At 43.8% G+C, this 25993-nt stretch overlaps 1 protein-coding gene across 2 annotated transcripts; it reads right to left on the bottom strand.

Moving 5' to 3' along the window:
- Window positions 1-4806: 4806 nt before the first annotated feature.
- Window positions 4807-9662, bottom strand: RSRP1 (arginine and serine rich protein 1). Of its 2 annotated transcripts, none has more exons than XM_081308682.1 (5): window positions 9432-9662; window positions 8682-9267; window positions 7570-7721; window positions 6122-6205; window positions 4807-5262 (listed from the first exon to the last, which is right to left on the bottom strand). In XM_081308682.1, exons 2-5 carry the CDS (start codon window positions 9208-9210, stop codon window positions 5146-5148), a joined length of 882 nt encoding a protein of 293 aa, XP_081164808.1. In that variant the 5' UTR covers window positions 9211-9267; window positions 9432-9662; the 3' UTR covers window positions 4807-5145. The 2 variants fall into 2 exon arrangements, 1 of the variants encoding a protein (XP_081164808.1); XR_014023875.1 differs by having other exon boundaries at window positions 5198-5262; window positions 6122-7260; window positions 9432-9652.
- Between the last annotated feature and the right edge of the window lie 16331 nt (window positions 9663-25993).

Raw genomic sequence — 25993 nt, 5'->3', positions numbered from 1 at the left:
TAAAGTCCCTTCCATAGTCTTAAGTTTTGGAGAGAGAAAAAGAACTTTTTTGGGTGGTTTTTTTTTTTTTATTTTTTTATTTTTTTTTTTTAGTTATCGGTAGACACAACATCTTTTTTTATTTTTTTAATATGGTGCTGAGGATCGAACCCAGCGCCCCGCGCATGCCAGGCGACCGCATTACCGCTTGAGCCACATCCCCAGCCCAAGTCTTTTAAGTTTTTTTTTTTTTAATACTTATTTTTTTAGTTCTCAGGGGACATAACATCTTTGTTGGTATGTGGTGCTGAGGATCCAACCCGGGCCGCACACATGCCAGGCGAGCGCGCTACTGCTTGAGCCACATCCCCAGCCCCCTTTTAAGTTTTTTTTTGACTGTTGGGGCCCGTCCAATCTTGTTCTCTTAACATGTCCAATGGAGACACAGTACAATTAATATCAGTGCTAAAGTTAAGATGAAGCAATAAGGTGCCGAGTGTACAAGAGAAAAGTATGAAAATTATTGTTTCCTGACAACTGCTAATTGTAGAAATGAAAATGTGATCTCCCAAATGAAAAAAATATCTAATAACATAAAAAAATTCTAAGTAGGCAAAGTTAAATCTCAATAAATGAAGGATAATTTTTTCGAGTTAGAAGACTATCACAAAAAAAATCGCCAAAGTGAGTTTATAAATATGTTACTCCCATCAGAATCTTGAGAGATGTATTTAAATTTTGGTTCTGGAAAATGATGTGGCAAAATGTGTAGCTCTTTGGAGGGCACTTGCCTTGCATGTGTGAAGTCCTGGATTGGATTCCCAACACAGTAGGGGAAAACAAAAACCTAGAAGTTCAAAACCACTGAGTTTGTAAGACTGAGAAATATGAATACGTTGGTGGTAACACTGAAAATTGGTCCAACCCCTTGAGAGTTAGAAGACAATATCACAAAATATCAATTTGGCAATAAGTAACAAAAACAATTACTCTTGGATTCAGCTATGGCTCTTCTGGGAATTCATCCTGCAGATACAATTGCATAGGTATTCGATGACTTACCTATGACTTTATTCATTTCAGGTTTTGGGGTTTTGGCAATAGCAAAAAAATTGAAAACAAAGGACTGTCAGATTATGCTACAATGAAACACCATGTGGCAAATGGAGTAGTTCTCCATATATTTAGAAAGATCTCAAAAATATACTGAGAAATAAGAAGTGTGGAACTGTGTACCTGGTATGCTACATTTAGAGAGGTGACAGATAGGATTAGGGTTACTAGGAATACATTTTATTTTGCATAAAGAACTAAGGGGAGGGGCAGAGAATTACGGCGATAAAAAAGAAGGTAACAGAAGTAACAATCTAGGGAGGGTTACTTTAGAACCCATTAAATTTTCCCTATACTAAAGACATTTTTGAAATGTAGGATGTGACTTCCTTTGTTTCGTGTAATTGATAGCGCCTGGGGTAAAGCTGGAGGGGAAGAAATAGAAAGGCTAAGAGTTAAATAGGCCCCAAGGGATGTTTGCTGGGCTCAAGGATATTTAGAAGTACAGAATGTCTTTTTTCTTTTGTGGTGCTAGGGATCAAACTAGGGCTGTTAGCCACTGAGCTGTATGACACCTTCTTCCTGAAAAGACTTCATTGTATTTTATCATATGAAACACAATAATCACTCTTTCCTTATGAGGAAATTTTGGATCCAAATTGGTAGAAAAGACATCAAATAGAAGTTGTCCACCTACCCTCAAAGATATTAGTATCTATTTGTGCTGTACAGTCTCTGGTTTTGGTTTTTGTTTGTTTTTGGTGCACTATAATTGTTCTGCCTTATATTTCATGTGAATCTGGGTTATTCCCAAACTTCATATCATCTGACAGTACTGTTAACTTATAAATTAAAATTAAATTCAAGAAAAATCAATGAACATTTTGTATTTTTCTAGTAAGAGATATTGCTTTTTCAGACCAAAAAAATATTTTAAAATGTGTTTTAGTGTCTATTACAGAATTGAAAAACAAGACCAATATGACTGGAAATAGCTGAGGCTGGCTTTGAACTCGGGTGATTCTCCTGTCTCAGCCTCCGAAGCCACTGGGATTAAAATGCATGCACACATGCTTATGTATTTCTTTTTCTTTTTTTTTTTTCAACTTTTTTTTTTTTAAAGAGAGAGAAAGAATTTTATTTTTTAGTTTTCAGCAGACACAACATCTTTGTATGTGGTGCTGAGGATCGAACCCAGGCCGCACGCACGCCAGGTGAGCACGCTACCGCTTGAGCCACATCCCCAGCCCCGCTTATGTATTTCTTATATTCACTTGTATTAGAAGTTTTGGGACTTAATTTTGGCAGGGTACTGGGGATTGAACCTAAGAGCACTTAACCACTGAGTGACATCCCCAAGCCCTTTATATTTTTTGAGACAGGGTCTTGCTAAGTTGCTTGGGGTCTCACTAAGTTGCTGAAGCAGACCTTGAACTTGCAATGCTTCTGCCTCAGCTGCCAGTCACTTGGATTACAGATGTGCACCATTACACCAGACAGAAAAGTCGTCTGTGCTTAATGTGATACATGCTGGGCTTAAAAATTATATTATAAATAGGCAAGTCATTGTTGTGCTCAATTTGCCATATATCTGGACAAAAGCTTAAGGTAGGATGCTAAATTGATAGTAATTTGTCTTACCCAACTGTAGTAGATAATGCAAGAAAGCCAACAATGGCTTCTGGAAATTCACCTATGTCCTCTTCTCTCTTGGAAGCAATCACAATTACAGGTGCTGCCTATCCCACAGTACACATGCGAAGCAAACAGGGAAAAGAAGACATCCTCTAATGGCCCTATAAAAAAATTACCATCTTCCAAAAAGCAAATATCCTTGGAAGAAAGGAAGTTAAAACATTTGGTCAAAATATTGTGGATCGGGGCTGGGGATGTGGCTCAAGCGGTGCGCTTGCCTGGCATGCATGCGGCCCGGGTTCAATCCTCAGCACCACAAAGATGTTGTGTCTGCCGAAAAACTAAAAAATAAATATTAGGAAAAAAAATATTGTGGATTGAAACCAGGGGCACTACCACTATCACCAGCTTTTTTTGATGGTAGCTCCTTAAATTGCCCCAACTGGCTTTGCAGCTACCTCAGGCCCTGGGGTTACCGGGATTACAGGTGTGTGTCACCACACCAAACTGATAAATATTCTACTACCTGCACTTTTCCTGGCCACTGATTCAGAATTGGCTAGTATAATAAAGTAACTGAATTTTTAAATACATAATTTATTGGAAAGTGCAAATAATGGACAGCACAGCCTGAGTGTGATACTAGAAACGTTTGATCTTCATCCCATTCTTGGCAGTTCCTAAAACCTTTCCTGATAAAGGTTAAGTGATGTTAATTTACAGTAAGTCCCCTTTAACTATACCATGCTTATGCTAATTAGTAGCTTGGAGGATTGGTTGTCAAATGAACCAAATAATTACAGGGTTCAGCCTCACCTCCCCACCTCTGGGAAGGGATGGGGTCAGTTAATTACCCCATGGCTAATGATTCAATCACTAATTGGTAATAAAACCTCCATAAAACCTCTACCATATTCAGAGACTGGGGTTTGGGGTAAACATCCCTGTGCCAGGAAGGTGACACATCCCAAAGCACTAGAGATGCTCCCTTCTGGACTCCACTCCCTGAATCTCATCATTTGTACCCTTTGTAAGTCACCAAGTTTCCAGCCACACAACCCCACCCCACACTAGGTGAACCTTTGTAGGTGAATAATCAAACCAGGATTAATGAACAAGAGGAACACTTGCAATTAGCACCCGAAGGGAGCAGGTAGTCTTGCAGGACTGAACCCCTAATTTACAAAGTCTATACTACCTTTATGTAGCATCAGAGTTGCATTAAAACCCAAAAATTAGAAAACTTTCTTGGCATGAGAAATCCACGTCAAAGTATTCCCTTTTTGAACACATCTTTTTTGCACAGCCTGCACCATCTACTGTCACTCTTGGTGTTGTCATTCTCTCTTATGCCTGTTCCTACGCTAAAAATTAAGGGAAAACACCAAGACATAGTATGGTCCAGGGAACAAGTGTTTACATTTTTTCAATTGACACCCAATTCTAAAAAGGATTTCTACTTTTTGCCTAGGTTCCAGCACAACATGCTTCCTTGCACTTGCTTAAGCAGTTTGAACCTGGCATCTTAAACTCAATTCAAATGTTATGCCACTATTGCAAAGGTCACATAAGATCAGCTTGTCCAGAACAGCACATGACTACAATCCCATTAACTATGGAGGCTGAGGCAGGAGTTAAAGACAGACTCCCACAACTTGGACCTTCTCAAAATTGGGGGACAGATTGGGGGGAAGGCATGTCGCTGTTAGTAAAGTGCCCTTCGGTTCAATCTCCAGCACCAAAAAGGTGGGGGAATTCCAAAATGACTTGGCCTCTTAAATGCACAAATAATGCCAACTGACAGATTTCACACCTTAGTGAGGCACTCCATTTCACCACCTCCTGGCTTAGTTTCCTGCCCTGAAACTCAACAGTATACTACACATTTCATAAAATTTATATAAGCTTCTCAAACCTTAATGAATGTATTCACATGAATAGGGAATACTGTTAAAATTCAGAGGCTTTGAGGGAGACTTGAGGTTCCTTCCACTTTTCCTCAAACTCAACAAGAGGCCTATATGAACCCAATATATTGTCAATTTATGGACTTGATGAGCAAGGCTGATTTTAAAGATACCCCCCCTTTCCATTTAAGACTTGTTAAGGAATTAATACATAATAAAGACAATAAAAATAAGTAATTTATTAACAAATATACAAAAACACAAACACAGTTCAATCACTGTGTTTGTCTTACAAATTTCAAATTTCTGTATAACCAACTGATATTATACAATATTTACAGGTATTTACAAAGACTCCCACCTGTATGTAAACTCTGGTCCATTTGTGCTTTCATATCTTAAAGAGAAACATAAAACGTTAATGTTTTTAACTAGAAAGTATATGTACCTTTTCCTATTAATTTTTAATTAACAAATACCACTATTAAATGACTCAAAGGGTGGAGTAATGCTAAAAACAAACTTGGAATAAAGTGCAACTTAGGCAACCTTAGTCATTAGTTTTCTTCTTTTAGACAGGTACCCATAGTCCATAGGGACTTTTTTTCTTATCTATTTTTGGTGATCCTGAAGAGGTCTCTTCAGCAGCAGCTTTAGCTGTCTTCTGTACTGGCTTTGCTACAGAATTCTGTAAGACAATAAATTAAGTCAGCTTCTACCCACATTTTGTGGGTGTGGTGCTGGGGATCAAATCCAGGGCTTTATGTATGCAAGGCAAGTACCAACTGAGCTATATATCCCCAGTCCAGCTTCCACATTTTATACATTAAATAATTCTATTAGACATTATTAACCAAATGCAAAGCATGGACCTAATTTGTAACTTTGTTTAAACTGTAAAGACAAGAAACTATGGGGGTTGGGGAGACAGGCCTACACAAGCATCAGTTTATTTGAGATTTGCTTTTTTTTTTTTTTAAAGAGAGAGATAATTTTTTAATATTTATTTTCTAGTTTTCGGCGGACACAACATCTTTGTTGGTATGTGGTGCTGAGGATCGAACCCAGGCCGCACACATGCCAGGCGAGCGCGCTACTGCTTGAACCACATCCCCAGCCAGAGATTTGCTTTTAAAGCCTTTAAAAAAATAAAATCAGGCTGGGATTGTGGCTCAGTGGTAGAGTGCTTGCCCAGCATGTGAGGCACTGGGTTGGATTCTTTATTAATAAAGTTAAGAAATAATAAAGTTTATAAAGATTCTTTATTAATAAAGTTAATAAAGGTCCATCAACTTAATATTTTAAAAATAAAATTATTTCAAAAATTAAAGGAGAGAAATATTCAAAGAAAATTACTGAAACCAAGTACATGTAAAGATATTGGTAGGTGCCCATATAATGCCCACTTGTAAAGTGGTATAGATTCTGTTTACAAAGAGGCTTAAGCTTAGCAGGGCTTAAGTCAAAGATTAAAAGATAAATGTCTACATATTTCAAATAATATTCTAAACCAAATTTTTGGATAGCTAATGCATTAATATACTTACATTAGAGCTAAAAGCTATGTTTTTCTGCTGGGAAGATTTTTCACTGGGATTTTTAGTTCCATCTTCTGTTAACCTTTCCGACAGCTAGACAGGTAAGAGAAAGACATTTCAAAAAAACCCATCCTTGGTTTTTTAAATAACTGTATAAAAAGCCTAGTTGTATATATTACAAATTTTGTTGTAGACACACAAATCAAGTTGAATCTAACACCTTATAGTTAACAGCCTAAACAAGATAAAACTTTCCACTTAGCAAATATACAGCAGTAGATTAAAAGGCACATTTTGCCAACAATATTTTCTTTCCCTGCCACAAATCCAAGTAACTTTTAAATGTCAAGACATACCAGAAATAACTAGTTTCAAGGAACTAATAAGACATTTGCCAGTTGGGTACCTAATCAATACATGACTCAACTAAGACCTTACTTGTATACTAACACTGAACAAAACAACACCTGGATCCTAATGATAGATTTATTCTATCAATTTCTACCTTATATCATTTATCAATTTTAAGCTTTAGATTTTCACATTTAACTTAGAAGTACAGTGTAATTTGCCAACACACTTCCTGCATATTTCTGGAGAATTATAATAAACTTATCTGCAAGTGAAGCAGGACTCCTCTTCTGCAATCTCTCAAAACATCTGGAATATATTGCATATATTATGAACGGGACATCTATACCACAGATGCCCCACCATTATAAAGTGTACCTTTGCTTAACTTAAAAACTGTCTTTAATACCTTATGCAAATGGAACCTGTCACAAATTCTAGCATGCACATGGAACTACCAACACAAAACTAAGCTTTTAGTGTGTGAACAAACTTTAGTTAAACCTCTGATGTTTTAGCCCATGTATCAATTACCAACAGATTTTCTTCATCATTGTCTGGAGACCACATTCATGATTTCTATAAGACAGAAATAAAGCAGATAAACTATACTGTATGCTGAGCACAGATATGTGGGAACATAATCCTGCAAATGAAAGCTACAGGAGAAAAATAAAGACACTCGTCTATAAAGACTGAGTAGGGAAAACTTGATACAGAAATCAGTAACAATATATTCAGAATAAAATTCATTATCTCCCAATTCATGAGTGTTGATACTGTCTAGCATCATGGATCTATTTTTTTTTTTAAAGAGAGAGAGAGAGAGAATTTTTAATATTTATTTTTTAGTTCTCGGCGGACACAACATCTTTGTTGGTATGTGGTGCTGAGGATCGAACCTGGGCCGCACGCATGCGAGGCGAGCGCCCTACTGCTTGAGCCACATCCCCAGCCCCATGGATCTATTTTGTTATTGGCAAATTTTACATAGCTAGACTTCCCAAGAAGTGTAGCCCAGAATAAATAAATGAAATGGCTTTTCCGATCTTTCTGGCAGTAAGTAGCTTTAGGAGGAAAGATCTTCTGGTACTTAGAATACTTACCTCAGACTTTACACCACTACGTGGTACATCTGCTCCATGGCTTGTTTCTTTAGCTGAGAGAACAGTTCTCAGACTAGCTGGCAGGTCAAAGTTGGTTGTTCCTAAAGCTTTTGCTGCATTGGCTTTTGCTATTTCTAACAGCTCCATTCGATCTATTTTTAAATAAATAAATAAATAGCAAGACATTTGTTAATCCTGTAGCAATCTCCCCCAAAAAACTAAGACCCACAAAACAAGCTTGTTTTCCTTAAGAAGCAAAATTCTTTACCTCATTTGGTATCAAAAGCATTCCTGGATTACCCAAGAATTCATTTTTCCAGATCAAAAACCATAATTTGTATTTTATTTCTGAACATTAGCAGTCTTTTACTATTTACCAATAATTGATGTTACAATGTCACAACAGTTCCAACTTAAGTATTTTTACCTAATTTTGTAGTTCTATCTAGGATACCAAGTCACTCATTAAGACAAGTTCAATACTATTTTCTTCATCAATACAATTCAACAACTAAGTAGTTAACATTTAAAAAACCGTATAGATGCCAGGCCCACACTTGTAACACTGAAGAAATCCCAGCGGCTGGGGAGGCTGAAGTAAGATCTCAAGTTCAAAGCCAGCCTCAGCAACAGTAGGGCGCTAAGCAACTCAGTGGGACCCTGTCTCTAAATAAAATACAAAATAGGACTGGGGATGTGGCTCAGGGGTCCAGTGCCCCCGAACTCAATTCCTAGTACGGGAAGAAAAAAAACTGTACTAAGAACAATCAACCACAAGGGAAAGGGTTTCCTCGCTTTGAACCATTAACGTCACAGTTCAAAGAGAAAAAACTTAGTCAATTTAAATGCTAGATACCATTATAGTATAACTTTAACTACTAACCAGCTACAGTTTTCCCTCTAACAAAGAATTTAAACGACACAACGTTGGCTCCCTAGGGGCTGGGGACATTGCTCAGTTGGTAGAGTGCTTGCCTCGCGTGCCCAGGGCCCTGGGGCCAATCCGCAGCAGCACCACCACACAAACACCCTTTTTTTGGCTGCCTAGCCTACTCTGTCTCCACCCATGCAAAAAGGGGAAGTTCGCTGTGCTCTGAACCCAAATGCCCCACCTTTTTCGGTTAAACGAAACGGGGTCCTGCTGCGCGACCGGGTCCGGGATCTCTCCCGCCACCTGCTGTGCTCCTCAGGGTACACGGTGCGGCCGAAGCCGTAGTAGCGCCGACCCCGCGTGATGGCGTAGTACGACCTTCTGTAACATGACCTTCCACGGGAGCGCGACCTGCTCCGCGACTGGTAGGGCGAAGGCGAGCGGTGAGACCTCCGCGGCGGCCCGTAGCGCCTCTCCCGGTACCGGCGGCCGCGGGAGCGCGAGCGGCTGCGCGAGTAGGACCGGGAGTAGCGCCGGTACTTGTGCTGGTGGCGCCTCCGGGAGCGAGAGCGCGACCTGCTGCGCCTGCGGGGCCGGCTGCGGCTCCTGGAGGAAGCGGGGCTGGAGCGGCGCGTGTCGGACCGGGAGCTCCCGGACAAGGAGCGGCTCCGCGACCGCGACGACAGGCGGCTGGAGCGGCCCGACCGCGAGGTCGCGGGGGAGTCCTTCTGCGGCGAGCCGGGCCACATGTCGTTCACGTAGTTGGACATGGCGCCTGCGGCCAGGGTTCCTTCAGTGGAGCGCGCGCCTCCGCAAGCTCACGGCCTCTGCGACACAGGGGGCGAAGAACCAAAGGTCAGGTCCCCGGCGGCGAACACAATGCTCCAAAGGTACCGCGGCCTTCCCGCCGCCGCCCGGTCGCCCGACCCGTCCGGTCCCCAGGCGCCCGCGCCCAGAAGCGCAGCCTCCGTCTCGTTGGCAGGAAACTCACCGCTGGCCGTCAACACCTAGCAGGACGGAGAGAAAGGCCCAACGGACGGCTCCCTCTCCAAGCTCGGGACGCTGAAGGTGGTTTTCGTAAGTCTTCTGGAATTCCTAAGACTGCAACCTTCACCTCCGACGTCCGGACGCCAACTGTGGGAGGAAGTTCCCAGACGCAGCGAAAGTACTAGAAGCTGGCGCCCGGAGCATGCGCAAAAACGTTGGCGCGATGGGCGTGGCTCTCCTGCGTCCCAACCGACACCCGGCCGCCTCGCTCCGCCCACCGCCTCGCGCTCTTGCCACCTGGATGCGCATGCGCGGGCGCCTACATCCGGGCATCCTGCTGCGGCTTTGTTTTTTTTTCGTTAAGTGAGAACTCGGAGCCGCGAGCTGGGAGGGGCATGGGGGCGGCGGCTGGCGTGACCCGGTCGCAGTGTAGGGAATCCTCCCATCTAAAAACGTCCCTGTTACTGTGACGTGCAAACTAATGGCCCTTAAAGATACCCTGCCCTAATTTCCGGGAACCCGTGAATATGCCATCTGAACATGGCGAAAGGAATTTTGCAGACGGGAACAGGGTTGTGGACCGGGCGGTGAGACGACTCCGAAGCCCACGGCTAGGCCGTTTGGTCGCCGGTCGGCCCTCCCCGGAGGTCACGGAGAAGGCTCCCTCCGGCTCGGGCCGGTGACCGGAGTCAAGCTGGAGACTGGGCTGGCGGCCGCAGCGCTGCCCTCCACGGCGAGGCGGCCTGGGACCTGTCCCAAGGGCGGCGCCGCGTGAACCGGCGACGGCCCTTTTATTTCCAGGGACTTACGAATGGGTGCAACCCAGCGTTTTGTGGGAATAGAGCACAACGGTTAGCTTGAAAAGTGAGGGTTGATTGCTTTTCCCGTCCACAGGCTTGACCAGGAGCCCTCCAGCACCGGGCTACCCCCAAGACTTGTTCGTCTTTTTTTTTTTTTTTTTTAATTTCGAGACACGGTCTCACCTAGTCGCCCAGGTTGGCCTCCCATTTCAATCTCAGTTTACCCAGTAGCTGGAATTGCAGGCGTGCACCACCGCGCTCAGCATTAATTGATTTTTTTTAGTTAAATGAATTAACCACTTAAGTAAGGAGCGTCCGACATCTGTATTCCTTTGCAAGTGCATTGTCTAAGAACCACTTGTTTTGGAGGGACGTACGAATGCTCTCAACTCTTTTTTTTATTGGATGTTCACAACATTACAAAGCTCTTGACAAATCATATTTCATACATTAGAATCAAGTGGGTTATGAACTCCCATTTTTACCCCAAATACAGATTGCAGAATCACATCGGTTACACATCACATTTTTACATACTGCCATATTAGTGACTGTTGTATTCTGCTACCTTTTCTATCCTCTACTATCCCCCCTCCCCTCCCCTCCCATCTTCTCTCTCTACCCCATCTACTGTAATTCATTTCCCTCCATGTTTGTTATCCCATTCCCCTCATAACCTCTTATATGTAATTTTGTATAACAATGAGGGTCTCCCTCCATTTCCATGTGATTTCCCTTTTTTTCTCCCTTTCCCTCCCGCCTCATGTCTCTGTTTAATGTTAATCTTTTCTTCCTGCTCTTCCTCCCTGTTCTGTTCTTAGTTGCTCTCATTATATCAAAGAAGACATTTGGTATTTGTTTTTTAGGGATTGGCTAGCTTCACTAAGCATAATCTGCTCTAGTGCCATCCATTTCCCTGCAAATTCCATGATTTTGTCATCCGTGGGTGTTCAGGTGTTTACCCATCCACCTGGGTGCCTGTGTGGGGACGTGGGGTGAAGATGATCAAGAGTTGAGAGCAATACTCCATGGTGTATAAATGCACACCCACGGACTTCATCTGCCTTGCTTTCAGTGTGCAGAGTGTCATCCACATCTTTGAGGATTATCTTGATGAAAACAATTATTAAAAATTGTTTTTTTCTAAAATCTTATCTCAAGCAAGATACAGTGCTTACTGTAACTTTCAGCAAACGTTCTTATGAAGCCTTGTGAGTGAACAGAAACATGACATAAATTTCACTATTTTTTCTAACTGTAGAAGGACACAGTGCCTTTATTTATTTTTATGTAGGGTTGAGGATTGTGCCCAGTGCCTCACTCGTGCTAAAGAAGTCAGAATTAGACAGGCAGGGGTACAGATAGCTAAATGAAGTCAGCTCAGATGAAGGAGGCCAATTACAGGAAGTCCGGAAGTTGGAGACTGCCCCCTGAGGGATTGGAATGCCCCAATCAAGATAACCTGCTCCCTGCAACCTGTTGCTAAGGTAACCTGTCCCAGGAATTGCCCCTCCCTACAGGGAGCTATAAAGTTAATTAATGTGCTCCATCCGCCCCTTCCCCCTTCAGCCCACCTGGCTCCCACCTTTTGGCCCTCACACAGAGCATTCCTGGGCCTAGTTACATACACAGGAAGGAAAAAGATAAGGGGGAGAGGCCAGAGAACAAAGGAAACCTAGGACAAACACCTCGATTCTGGGGATACCAGAATACCAGCTATGGCCCCCTTCTCCTCCTGGGAGAAGTCTATTGATACCACCAGTAATTGGTGAGGAGTCCTGCTTCCTCACATGTTGAAGTTTGAACATTAGAGAAGCACGCTGGGGCAAGCATATGAAGCAGGGTTTATGTAAAAAGGGGTAACAGACTTATAGTCCTAGCCTTCCTTTGCTCTCCTGAGCTCCTTATCTTTCTCCTTACTGCAAACGTGACTAGAACCCAGGAATGCCCAGTGGGACTGCCAAAAGCTGGGAACCAGGTGGGCTGAAGGGGGAAGGGCAGAATGGTGCAGCCCGGGTAACATTAATTAACAACTTCATAGCTCCTTGGGGGAGGGGGACAATTCCAAGGACAGGTTTACCTTCATCACAGGTTGGAGCTGGGGCAGGTTCTTGGTAAGGGTGGAGAAAGGGCTCTGAAGGAATTAACAATTCAATTCCTCAGGACACAGTCTCCTCCTTCCCCAGACTCACTCAGATTGGCTTGACTCATCTGACCTGACTGGATTTATCTATGTATATTGACTGCTGTTAGGTGCGGGGCAGGCAGAACAAACTTTAGCTGCAGAATAAACCCACGCACTCAAAGCCACCTCTGTCTGGTACTTTATCACCTCTTTGCATCAAGTCTGAACACTCCAACTCACTCAAGGCTGAACACTCGAACCCCACCCGTCTAGGGCAATGGAAACCCAAATCTAGCCCCTCCCCGTCTGCCTGAAGGCAGAAGATGACGCTATTGTATGATCCAATCACTGTATGCCAACAAGGCAGCTTGCAGACCCAGAGACCCCATTAGATTTGGGCTATAAGCTGGCCAGCTCGAGCTATTGTGTCGTGTCGTGTCTATGTCTGTGGTGTAGCTCAGCGACTGTACGATTACGCGTGATCGCTCTGTATTCTGAGGCAGCTTGAGAAGGAGTTGACGAGCTTGGACTTCTCCCCTGCCACCCTGGGAGACGTCCCAGGGGTCAGAGGGGTCCATTTTTTTGGGACCCCCGGTGTTTCCGAAGGATGCACTGTTCTTGTAAGTAAAGGAGGAGTGCCTGCTCCCCTTAAGCCATCAGATACTTTCGGTTTGTGCCGAAAACGGGCAGCGCTCATTCTGTACAGTCTTCTTTTTGTGTCTGTCTTCTTGGCTCTTTATTTCCTCCTTCCGACTGAAACTAATAAGGCTCAATCTATAACAACTCCCTTGAGCCTCACCCTTGACCATTGGCACGATGTCCGAAATCGGGCAAACAACCAGTCGGTGGAAATTAAAAAGAAGAAATGGGTAACGCTCTGTACCACTGAATGGCCAACATTCGACCTTGGCTGGCCTAAAGAAGGGACTTTTAACCTTGATCTTATTTCACAGGTGAAGTCTCAAGTCTTTATCCAAGGTCCTCGAGGACACCCCGACCAAATACCCTATATTGTTACTTGGGAAGACTTAGCCTTCGATCCACCTCCTTGGGTTGCCCCTTTCTCTCTGCCTAAACTTCCCCTCCGCTCTCTCCCTGAAGCTTCACCTTCACCTTCCGCCCCACTCACTCCGGTACCCGTTCCCCCTCTCGAGACCTCCAAACTCTACCCCATCCTAAATAAATCTGAGACTTCAGTTTCATTAGGAACAAAACCGAAGAAGGTCCTGCCTCCAGGAGATTCACCCCTAATAGACCTGCTGGCTGAAGAACCTCCACCCTATCAGCCCCAGCCTTTGCCAGCCCCTGATCCCATCCAGGAGTCTTCAGAGGAAGAAAAAGAAGATCCTGAAGACCCAACTACCAAAGCCCCTTCAGGTCCTTCCCCCATGGTGGGAAGGCTCCGAGGACGCCGGGAACTCCCCACCCCAAGAGATTCCTCTAACATTTTTCCCTTACGGCAGACAGGGGGCCCCCACGGCCAATATCAGTACTGGTCTTTTTCTGCTTCTGATCTTTACAACTGGAAAATTCACAACCCCTCCTTTTCTGATGACCCTGTTGCCCTAACTTCTCTGATTGAATCTATCCTAGTGACCCATCAGCCAACCTGGTATGATTGTCAGCAGCTTTTGCAGATTCTTCTCACTTCCAAGGAGAAACAAAAAGTTCTCTTAGAGGCTCGTAAAAATGTGATGGGCGTCCAACCCAACTTCCAAATTTGATTAATGAAGCCTTTCCCTTAACCTGACCAGACTGGGATTATGCCACTGATGCAGGTAGGAACCACCTACGTCTCTATCGCCAGTTACTCATAGCGGGTCTCCACGGAGCAGGGCGACGGCCCACCAATTTGGCTCAGGTAAGACAGACTATTCAGGGGTCGGGAGAAACTCCAACTGCATTCTTAGAGAGACTAAAGGAAGCCTATAGGAGATATACGCCCTTTGATCCCGATAATGAGGATCAAAAAGGAAATGTTTCTATGGCTTTCATTTGGCAGTCTGCTCCAGATATTAGAACTAAGTTGCAGAGATTAGATAACTTACAGGATTACACCCTAGCAGATTTACTAAAGGAAGCTGAAAAGATTTTTAATAAGAGAGAAACCCCTGAAGAACGAGAGGAAAGATATAGAAAAATGCAGGAAGAGAGAGATCTTAAGCTTAGAGAGGAATTAGATAAGAAGGAAAGAGAAAAAGACCGGAGGCGTAACAGAGAGTTGAGTAAAATCTTGGCCACCGTAGTTCAGACAGGACAACAAAAGGATAGAGCAGGCAAGGAAAGGGAATGAGGCAGGCCCCATGTAGACCGAGATCAATGTGCTTATTGCAAGGAGAAAGGGCATTGGGTCAAAGACTGTCCAAAAAGACCCCCAAGAAGAAATGCAAACCAAGCTCCTCAACTGCTGGCTTTAGATGAGGACTAGGGAAGTCAGGGCCAGGAGCTCCCCCCTGAGCCCCGGGTAACCTTACAAGTAGGGGGGCAACCTGTGACCTTCCTAGTAGACGCTGGAGCCCAACACTCGGTGCTGACCAGATCATCAGGGCCCATGAGCCAAAAGACGACATGGGTCCAAGGAGCAACCGGGAGCAAGCCGTACCAATGGACCACCAGAAGTACATCTGGCCACAGGTAAAGTCTCTCACTCGTTTTTATACGTACCTGATTGCCCTTATCCACTACTAGGAAGAGACCTATTGACCAAATTAAAAGCCCAAATTTATTTCGAGGATGGGAATGCCTCCGTTACCGGGCCAAATCGGACTCCTTTACATGTGCTAACTATTAAATTAGAAGATGAATACAGACTCTTTGATAAATCTCCTGAGTCCAACATAAAAATGGACCATTGGCTCAAATCCTACCCGGAGGCCTGGGCTGAAACTGGAGGAATGGGAATGGCTAAACAACAACCTCCCATAGTCATCCACCTAAAGACAACAGCTACTCCAATAAATATCAAGCAGTATCCAATGTCCAGGGAAGCTTACTTGGGCATTAAGCCTCACATCAAGCGCCTGATAGACCAAGGCATTTTGACCCCTTGCCGGTCACCCTGGAATACTCCACTATTACCAGTTAAGAAGCCAGGGACAAATGACTACCGACCGATTCAGGACCTACGAGAAATTAACAAAAGGGTAGAAGATATTCACCCCACAGTGCCTAACCCCTACAACCTCCTCAGTACACTGCCCCCGACCCATATTTGGTATACTGTTTTGGATTTGAAAGATGCTTTCTTCTGTCTGAGACTAAGTCCCCAGAGCCAGGCACTTTTTGCTTTCGAATGGAGGGACCCAGAAGAAGGAATCTCTGGACAGCTAACTTGGACTCGGTTGCCGCAAGGCTTTAAGAACAGCCCGACGCTCTTCGATGAGGCTTTACATCAGGATTTAGCTGATTTCCGGATAAGACACCCTTCCTTGATTATGCTTCAGTATGTAGATGACCTCCTACTGGCTGCCACTACAAAAGAAGACTGCTATACAGGTACCAGGGCACTATTACAAACTTTGGGACAATTAGGATATAGAGCATCAGCTAAGAAAGCACAAATTTGTCAGACATGGGTCACTTACCTTGGCTATGAACTCCATGATGGGCAAAGATGGCTAACAGCTGCTAGGAAGGAGACAATCTCGAGCATACCAACCCCCCAGAACCCCAAACAACTACGAGAATTTCTGGGTACCGTGGGGTTCTGTAGACTTTGGATCCCAGGGTTTGCTGAGATAGCAGCTCCTTTGTACCCACTGACTAAGCAGAATAATCCATTCACCTGGGCTGAAAAGCAACAAGAGGCATTCGACCATATTAAGTTAGCCCTTCTATCTGCTCCTGCCTTGGGCTTACCAGATGTCACTAAGCCTTTTGACTTATTCGTAGATGAAAAGCAAGGCTATGCCAAAGGGGTTTTAACCCAAAAGCTGGGAGCCTGGAGACGTCCTATAGCTTACCTATCAAAGAAATTAGACCCTGTGACATCCGGATGGCCACCATGCCTTCGGATGATAGCAGCAGTGGCCACCCTAATCAAGGACGCCACCAAATTGACTTTGGGACAGCCTCTGACTCTATTAACCCCTCACGCCATTGAGACAGTAATTCGCCAGCCACCGGATCGCTGGATGTCAAACGCACGGCTTACACATTACCAGTCTCTACTATTGGATACAGACCGAATCCAGTTTGGCCCCATGGTCACTCTCAACCCTGCAACCCTCCTGCCGCTCCCAGGGGAAACAAATCCCCACAACTGTCAGCAGATCCTTGCAGAAACACATGGAACCCGACCAGACCTCACGGATCAACCACTGAAAGATGCAGATATGGTCTGGTATACGGATGGAAGTAGTTATCTGCTCAACGGAGAACGGGGAGCAGGAGCGGCCATCACCACCGAGACAGAGGTAATATGGGCAAGTGCATTACCTGGTGGGACATCAGCTCAGCGGGCAGAACTAATTGCTCTAACACAGGCACTGAAAATGGCGGAAGGAAAGAAACTAAATGTGTACACTGATAGTAGGTATGCATTCACCACTGCTCACATCCACGGGGAAATATACAGGCGTCGAGGGCTGTTAACTTCAGATGGAAAAGAAATTAAAAACAAGGCTGAAATACTGGCCTTGCTGAAGGCCCTATTTCTGCCAAAGAAACTAAGCATCATGCGTTGTCCTGGCCACCAAAAAGGAGACACTCCGGAGGCAAAAGGGAGCAGACTGGCAGATGAATCCACCAGGAAAGCGGCTTTAGGGCCACAACTTCTGGTAATGACCTTATCGCATCACCAGGAGGACCCATCACAAGAAAAAGATGACTGGGTCTATGAGGACAAAGATTTAGACATTATAAAACAACTAGACGCCACTTATAACCCTATTGACAACACCTGGGAATACCGGGGAAAGACTATAATGCCCCATAAGAATGCCAAAGAACTGATAAAATCATTACATGGATTAACACATCTTGGGGCCAAAAAGATGAAAGAACTCTTAAATCGGGGAGAAGGAACTCTATATCTCCCGAATAGGGACCGACTCTTACAGCAAGTGGCAGAAAATTGTCAGGCATGCGACCAAGTAAATACTGGTAAGATTAAAGTTGGGACAGGAATCCGAGTCAAAGGGCACAAACCTGGAACTCATTAGGAAATAGATTTTACTGAAATTAAACCTGGTATGTATGGGTACAAATATCTTCTAGTCTTTGTTGATACTTTTTCCGGATGGGTAGAAGCCTTCCCCACCCAGCATGAAACCGCCAAGGTTGTCGCTAAGAAGTTACTAGAAGAAATTTTCCCAAGGTATGGAGTACCTGGAACAATAGGGTCGGACAATGGGCCTGCCTTCGTCTCCCAGGTAAGTCAGTTGGTGGCCAGATCATTGGGGATTAATTGGAAATTACATTGTGCATATAGACCCCAAAGCTCAGGACAGGTAGAAAGAATGAATAGAACCATCAAGGAGACTTTAACTAAATTAACGCTTGAAACTGGCACTAGAGACTGGGTACAGCTCCTACCCTTAGCCTTATATAGGGCCCGAAATACCCCAGGCCCCCAAGGGCTAACCCCCTTTGAGATCTTATATGGGGCCCCACCACCTGCTGTAAACTTTTATGAGACTGAAATTTCTGCTTTACTTACCCCGTCCGTGCAGACTCACTTACGCGCACTGCAACTGGTCCAGAACGAGGTCTGGAAGCCTTTGGCAGCAGCATATAAGGAGGAACTCAAAACTCCCTCGTTGCCACATCCCTTCAAAATTGGAGACATCGTCTGGGTACGAAGACACCAGAGCAGAAACCTTGAACCACAGTGGAAAGGACCTTATACCATCCTGCTGACCACCCCCACTGCAATCAAAGTAGACGGCATCGCTGCCTGGATCCATGCATCTCATGTAAAGAGAGCGCACCCACAAGACCCGACGACCACACCTCAGGATTCAGGATGGAAGCTGCAACGTACTCCAAATCCACTAAAGATAAGTTTTACCCGCTGCTAATTTTTCTTGCTCTTTGTTTTGCTTCCCCTGCCTTAGGTAACAGCCCCCATGTTCCACAGACTTTAACGTGGACTATCCAGAATGTAGAAACCGGGGTAACCACGATTTTAGCTCAAAGCATTGGACATTTCCCCATACCCGGATGGTGGCCAAATGTAACCTTTGATCTATGCCACCTAGCTGAAAAATCATGGCCAAACACAGAGAAAACTCCAAAAGATTCTTATCCCCCTTGCCGGTTCCGATCATGGTATATATGCCCAGGACGACAACGTACCTGGAAATGTGGAGGACCTGAGGCCTATTACTGTGGCTCATGGGGATGTGAAACCTCTAGTAACGGGTATTGGCTTCGAGGATCACCCAGGGAAGATTATACCCATTATTGGCAGACAACCGAGGGAGGATCAAATATAACCATCCAATTCACCCCCCTAGGAAAACAGCAAATAGACTGGACTCAAGGACATCTCTGGGGGATACGTCTTTACACCCCAGGGCAATATAATCCAGGCCTGCTTTTTCGGCTTAAACTAACCGTAGAAAGGCTCCCTATAAGTTCAATAGGACCCAATTCCGTGCTCGGAGAGCAAAGGGCCCCATCACTGCCCGAACGGCCCAAAGTCCCTACTATCAAACCTCCAGCTACTCCCCTGAGACCGTCTTCTAAACCTGATTCAAGGAGCTTTTCACGCCCTTAATGCTACTAACCCTAACCGTACTCAAGATTGTTGGCTATGTTTAACCTCCAGCCCACCCTATTATGAAGGGATAGCAATACTGTCTAATTGGTACAACAACAGCATCCCTGACCCTAAATGTGTATCTTTACCCAGTTATAAGCTTACTATCACTGAAGTTACAGGAGAAGGGGTCTGCATAGGAAATGTACCCCCTCTATACCAACATCTCTGCAACATCACCCTCCAAGTGACTAGCTCCCATAATGGATATTGGTGAGGCCCCAATGGAACCTATTGGGCTTGTAATACTGGATTAACCCCCTGTGTTTCTATATCAGTCCTGAATGCATCTACTGATTTTTTGCGTGCTGATACAATTGTGGCCAAGGATATCTTATTTAGAGTCAGAATATGTTCTAGGACATCTTGAGGAACGAATGCGATTTCACAGAGAGCCCATAACCATGACCATCGCCCTCCTCCTAGGCATAGGCGGAATAGCAGCTGGAATAGGAACTGGGACAGCCGCTTACATCCAAGGGGGTCAACTGCTGCACCTCCAGATGGCAATGAATGAGGATTTAACTGCCATGGCCAAGTCTATCACTGCCTTAGAGAAATCTCTCTCTTCCCTCTCAGAAGTCGTGTTACAAAATAGGAGGGGATTAGATCTGTTATTCCTTAGAGAAGGTGGTCTCTGTGTTTTTATGCTGACCATACGGGGGTGGTCCGGGAAACTATGGAGAAAGTCACTGAAAGGTTGGCAAAAAGACAAAAAGAATTTGAAGCACAACAAGGATGGTTCGAACAATGGTTTAACAAATCCCCATGGCTGACTACTTTGCTATCCACCTTAGCGGGTCCTTTAGTTATTTTACTGTTAATTCTGACATTTGGGCCCTGCATACTTAACAGGTTAGTGCAGTTCATGAAAGAAAGACTTTCTGTAATTCAAACTATGGTTCTCACTCAACAATATCAGCTACTCCAACAGCAGGCAGGGTCACAAACAAACTTAGTCCAAGAATCTGAACAGGCGGAACAATGGATATAAGATTCTATCCATGATATAGAAAAAGGGGGGGATGAAAGACCCCAGCCCCATAACCTAAGGCCCGATTGTGAAAGCAAAAAGTATGCAGTAAACAGGTCCAAGTACCGGATGAGCTTACCACATAACCGGTTGAGAAAGAGCACTGTACCCACATCACAGGACACAGGAACATATAGTGAAAAACAAGTTTACCCTTTAAGTGACCTGTATGCTGGATTCAAAGGAACCAATGAGACACCTGTTATTGTGCTAGGCGGGAAAACAACTCCTTTTGCCCTATAAAAGATCTGTACCCCAAAGCCCGGTGTGCCAGTTCACCAAAGCTTCGGCTGAGGTTTTGCTGTGCACCCGCAGGCGCCTGTGTATTAATAAACTTGCCTCTTGCTTTTGCAGCCAGTGTGACGCGTAGATCTCTTTTGGACGGGGGATCTGAGGGTCTTTCACTGCAATAAAGATCTCTTGTTGTGGTCACTTTCCTTTCAACTGCCAGTCTACTTCTGGCCTCACTATGTTACCACTCTTTAAAATAAATCCTGCTTTAGGGGCTGGGCCTGGGGCTCAGTGGTAGAGCACCCACCTCGCATGTATGAGGCACTGAATTCAATCCTCAGCACCACATAAAAATAAATAAAGAGGGGCTGGGGATGTGGCTCAAGCGGTAGCGTGCTCGCCTGGCATGCATGCGGCCCGGGTTTGATCCTCAGCACCACATACAAACAAAGATGTTGTGTCCGCCGAAAACTACTAAAAAATAAATATTAAAATTCTCTCTCTCACACTCTTTAATAAATAAATAAAGATATTGTGTCCAACTACGACTAAAACATATATATATATATACCTGCTTTATATGCTTGCCTCCACATGCTTCTCTAATGTTCTGACTTAAACGTGTGAGGGAGCAGGACTCATCACTGATAACCCGTGGTATCACTAGGCAAGCACTTTACCACTGAGTTACAACCATAGCCCCTAAATTTTACTTGTTTGTCTGTTTGTTGTACACAATACCTTTATTTTATTTTTATGTGGTGCTGAGGATCGAACCCAGAATTTCAGTTTTTGGTTGTTTTTTTTTTTTAGTTAGACACAATACCTCTATTTTTTATTAATATTTATTTTTTAGTTTTAGATTGACACATATCTTTATTTTATATTTATGTGGTTCTGAGGATCAAACCCAGTGCCTTATGCATATTAGGCGAGCTATCACTGAGCCACAAGCCCAGCCCCCTTTATTTTATTTTTATGTGGTGCTGAGGATGGAACCCAGAGCCCAGCACATGCTAAGTGCTCTACCTCTGAGCCACAACCCCAGCCCTTTTTTTTTTAATATTTATTTTTTTAAGGGTGTGGAAATATAGCTCAGTTGAGCGCTTGCCTTGCATGCACAAGGCCCTGAGTTTAATCCCCAGTGCGTCTGTGCGCGCACGCATGCGCGCACACACACACACACAGAGATATTTATTTATTTGTTATCTGTATACACAATATCTTTATGTGGTGCTGAGGATGGAACCCAGTGCCCCATGCATGCTAGGTGAGCGCTCTACCTCTGAGCCACAACCCCAGCCCCCTAAATTTCCACTTTTGATAAGTAAAAACAATGTGTTGGGGAAAGGAAGGGAAACTATACTGCAATCTTGAACTTTTGGTTTTGAACCAGGAAGTGGTGATAGGAGTCTTTGAATAGTACATAATAACAAATGTGTGACAAAAATGATGACCAGAAGCCAGACACAGGGGCATAGGCCTATAATTCCAGCAGTTTGGGAGGCTGAGGCAGGAGGTTGGCAAGTTCAAAGCCAGCCTCAGCAAGGGTGAGGCACTAAGCACCTCAGTGAGACCCTGACTCTAAATAAAATACAAAATAGGGCTGGGGGTGTGGCTCTGTGGTCAAGTGCCCCTAAGATGATCCCCGGTACCAAAAAATAAATAAATAATGACCCTAAGAATCCTGGATGTTAATAGGCTATTGGAAGCACAGTGTGAAATGTTACTTTGTCCTGGTGCCAAATGCAGGTGTATTTGCCTCTTGTCAGCTACCTTTATTTCTGTCAATATAATTTCTGAACAACTATCTACTTACCTGATGGAAAAATTCAACTTCAGTTATCATTAGTACATCTAACTCTGAATGTGTGCGCCAATTTAGGCAGAAATGACATATTTAATTAGGAAATCTTCTCATCTAAAAATAGGACATTTCACCCTTTAAGATTTTTGTTTCATTTGGTTGTTTTTGCAGTGCTGGGGATGGAGCCCAGAGCCTCACACATGCTAGGCAAGGGCTCTACCACTGAGCTGCACCCCTAGCCACCATTTGAGGTATTTTTGTTTTTTATGTCCTTTACTGTGGTAGACAAGACTAATGGCACCTCAAAGATACCACTATTAATTTCCTGGAACCTATAAATATGTTGCTTTAACATGGCAAAATAAATTTAGCAGGTGTAATTAAGGTTAATGACCTGGAGATATGATTATGTTAGGGTAAGCCCAGTCTAATCACAAGAGAGTCAAAGCACAAGAATTCCATGCCCTGTTGCTGCTGCAGAAATGTGGAGAGCTATGAGCAAGAACCAGAAAAGGGCCTATAGGAGCCTCCAGTGGTTCCCAGCTGAGAGTAAGGGAATGAGGACCTCAGTCCTACAATCTGGTAGAACTAAATTCTGCCAACACCTGTTTGAGTTGGGGCTTCTCCCTTTGAGCAGCCCTGCTGAACCACTACTTTGGCCCAATGAGACTAATCACCTACAGAACTGCAAGATAATAAATTTGGGTTGTTTTAAGCCACTGAGATCATGGTTGTTTGTTACCATAGCAATAGGAAACCGATACATTCAGTGAAATTTTGCATTTTTCATATATATCTTGCTTATGTCTTGCTAGGTATATTCTGACATATATGATGAACTGTGAATAGAATCCTTTCATAATCTGTTGGCATTGTTTTAAATGTTTCAACAAGTAAATAATACCTAGAAGAATTAAATGAATAATATCTAATTTACTTAAATCCAAAATGAAAGGTTCCCCTCCCCCCAATATGTAAATTTCATCCTTTTACATTTATTGGAGCAACTGTAATGTTGAAATATAAGGGTAGGCCCCTTATGTTCAATGCAATGTTGGCCTTATCGTTTCCATTGGTGTCTTTTATTAATTAATTAATTAATTTATTTATTTATTTATTGGTACTTGGGATTGAACTCAGGAGTACTCGACCACGGAGCCACATCCTCAGCCCTATTTTGTATTTTATAAGAGACAGGTTATGACTGAGTTGCTTAGCGCTTCACCACTGGCTTTGAACCTTCGATTCTCTTGTCTCAGCCTCCCAAGCTGCTGGGACTACAGGTGTGTGCCACCCCACCTGGCTGGTGTCTGTTATTTATTACACTTTGTGTTTTTCACTTTTCCATTTTATTTTGCCTGAAAAAATGCTGGCTCGGATTCCCCCTGGCCCCCGGGGCTTGGCGCCAGCCCTGGTTTCTTGTGTGCACGCCAAAGAGGCCAGCTCCCAAGGCCTTGAAAGATTTGTGGTTTCTGTTTTCATATTCAGCCTATAACGGTCATGTGGGAACGTCCTGACCTGCTTGGGTCTGATAAGGTTTCTGGTTGAAGGCTTAGTATGAGTCGACAAGGACCACCTGCCCCCCTCCGTCCTTGCTCCCGCCTACCAGTAACTTTCCATTCTGTCTGCAAGAAATATATAAGTATGAGCTGAGATAATAAAGTCAGTCTCTCCTGGATGAAGAACCTTGGTGTCCTGTGAACTCTTTTAACCCCGACGTCTCTCGCCGGACTCGGTCCATTTCGCCGGACTCGGCAAAAAAAGTATCTCTTCTTTCTTCCCATTGTTCATTTAGAAGTTCTGCAATGTGTTGTCATGCCATTATATCAAGCCATTAACGGTTATCTTTCTATCTCTACCAAACAAACTTGTTTTTCCTCCTCTCCTTTTGTTGTAGGGTCAGATGAGGCAAGGACCTGAAGATCCCAGGAAACAGTTTTATTTGGCTGCAGCCAGGTTCAGAGGGCACAGCTTTTGCTGTAATCAATTAATCCCCTGAACCCTGAATTCAGGGAGTTTCAGAGTTTTATCCCCAGCATGTAAGGGGAGGGGCTCAGAAGTTCACAGTCTGCAGAAGTTCACATATAAGCAGCTTTTTCTTTCACTGTTTTGGGTAAGTTAACCCTTCAAGGACAACACCAGAGGAGGGGAGAGCTTCTTCTCCACTTTCTTTTCTCCCCCTGCCAGCTGTTACCATGGAGCCCAGTTGTAACTTATCTTAGAAATGTAGACATCTCTGTGAAGCCCAACTCAAGGCCAGAGGCCTTGTTTGCACATTTCTAAAAACTACTATACTGGATATGTTTATAAAAAACTAGTAAGGGGGTTTCCAGCACCTGGAGTGCTGGTATCTTCCTGGCAAGTAGTCAAGTAATATAGGGCAACACGAAAATAGGAAGTTTATCTACATTGAACTCTTTTTTTTTTTTTTTTTTTTTTTTAAAGAGAGAGTGAGAGAGAGAGAAAGAGAATTTTTAATATTTTTTTTTTTAGTTTTCGGTGGACACAACATCTTTGTTTGTATGTGGTGCTGAGGATCGAACCTGGGCCGCACGCATGCCAGCATGCCAGGCAAGCGCGCTACCACTTGAGCCACATCCCCAGCCCCAACATTGAACTCTTTTGCAGAGACTCTTTTGCTGACAGTCCTAAAATCAGCCATGGAGAAGATTCCTGGAGAAGCCCAGTTAAGACTTTTTTGTGGACAAATATTTATAAAATGTTTATTGTATTGTATACTGTTGGATAGGTGAAGAAAATTTTTATACTCATCCCTTACGTAACCAAAATTAAGTTTTTTAAACTAAAAGTTTAATGAAGGGGCTGGGTTGTGGCTCAGCAGTAGAGCGCTTGCCTAGCATGTTCGAGGCCTTGGGTTCGATCCTCAGCACCACATAAATAAAAATAAAGATATTTAAAAAAATAAAATAAAATAAAAAATAAAAGTTTAATGAAAACAAAGTTTTGACAAGAAATTTTGTTTTGCCTAGGGATTGAACCCAGAGGAATTTAATCACTAAGCTACATCCCTAGCCCTTTTTATTTTTTATTTTGAAACAGGATCTCACTAAATTGCTTAGGGCCTCATTAAATTACACCCTGCCATTTTTCTTTCCGGTTACCAGGAATTGAACTCCAGGCCACTCAACCACTGAGCCACATCCCCAACCCTATTATGTATTTTATTTAGAGTCAGGGTCTCATTGTGTTGCTCAGCACCTCACTTGCTGAGGCTGGTTTGAACTCATGATCCTCCTGCCTAGGCCTCCCAAGTGTTGGATGACAGGATTACCGTGTTCAGCATGTGCCAAATATTTTTAATTGGTGTATTATAGTTGTATATAATGATAGGATTTGTTACATATTCGTACCTGAACACAATATAACAATATAATTTAGTCTCCATAGTTTTGAAGTGTCAGAAATTATTCTAATTTTTTAACTTAAGGACTTGCCCATGGCTCCAGTATTTTCACTAAAAAAAAAACGTGTCTCAGAAACATCCAAAGGTGTCAGAGCAGTAGCAGAACTTCCTGATCCACAAGTCAAGGTCAACAGAGCCATGTACAGGACTCAACCTGAAGCAGCTGATCGCAGTGAAGACCCAGCACTACTCCAAGAAGTGACCTCCAACAGTGGTGGGGGTGAGCACAGTTCCCTCAGAAAGACAGGGTTAGAGCAGCTTCCACATGGAGCACCTCAAAATGGTGAGAGCTGCCAAGCAGAAATGAGCCTTATTACTTTCCTGAATAGTTGTCACAACAGTGCATGAGAACACCTTTATAACCCCCAGACAGGCCATCCCTC

The sequence above is a fragment of the Spermophilus citellus genome (assembly GCF_964194105.1).
Source record: "Spermophilus citellus genome assembly, chromosome: 9".
NCBI classification, from domain to species: Eukaryota; Metazoa; Chordata; class Mammalia; order Rodentia; family Sciuridae; genus Spermophilus; species Spermophilus citellus.
This window is presented reverse-complemented; position numbering and strand designations above follow the sequence as displayed.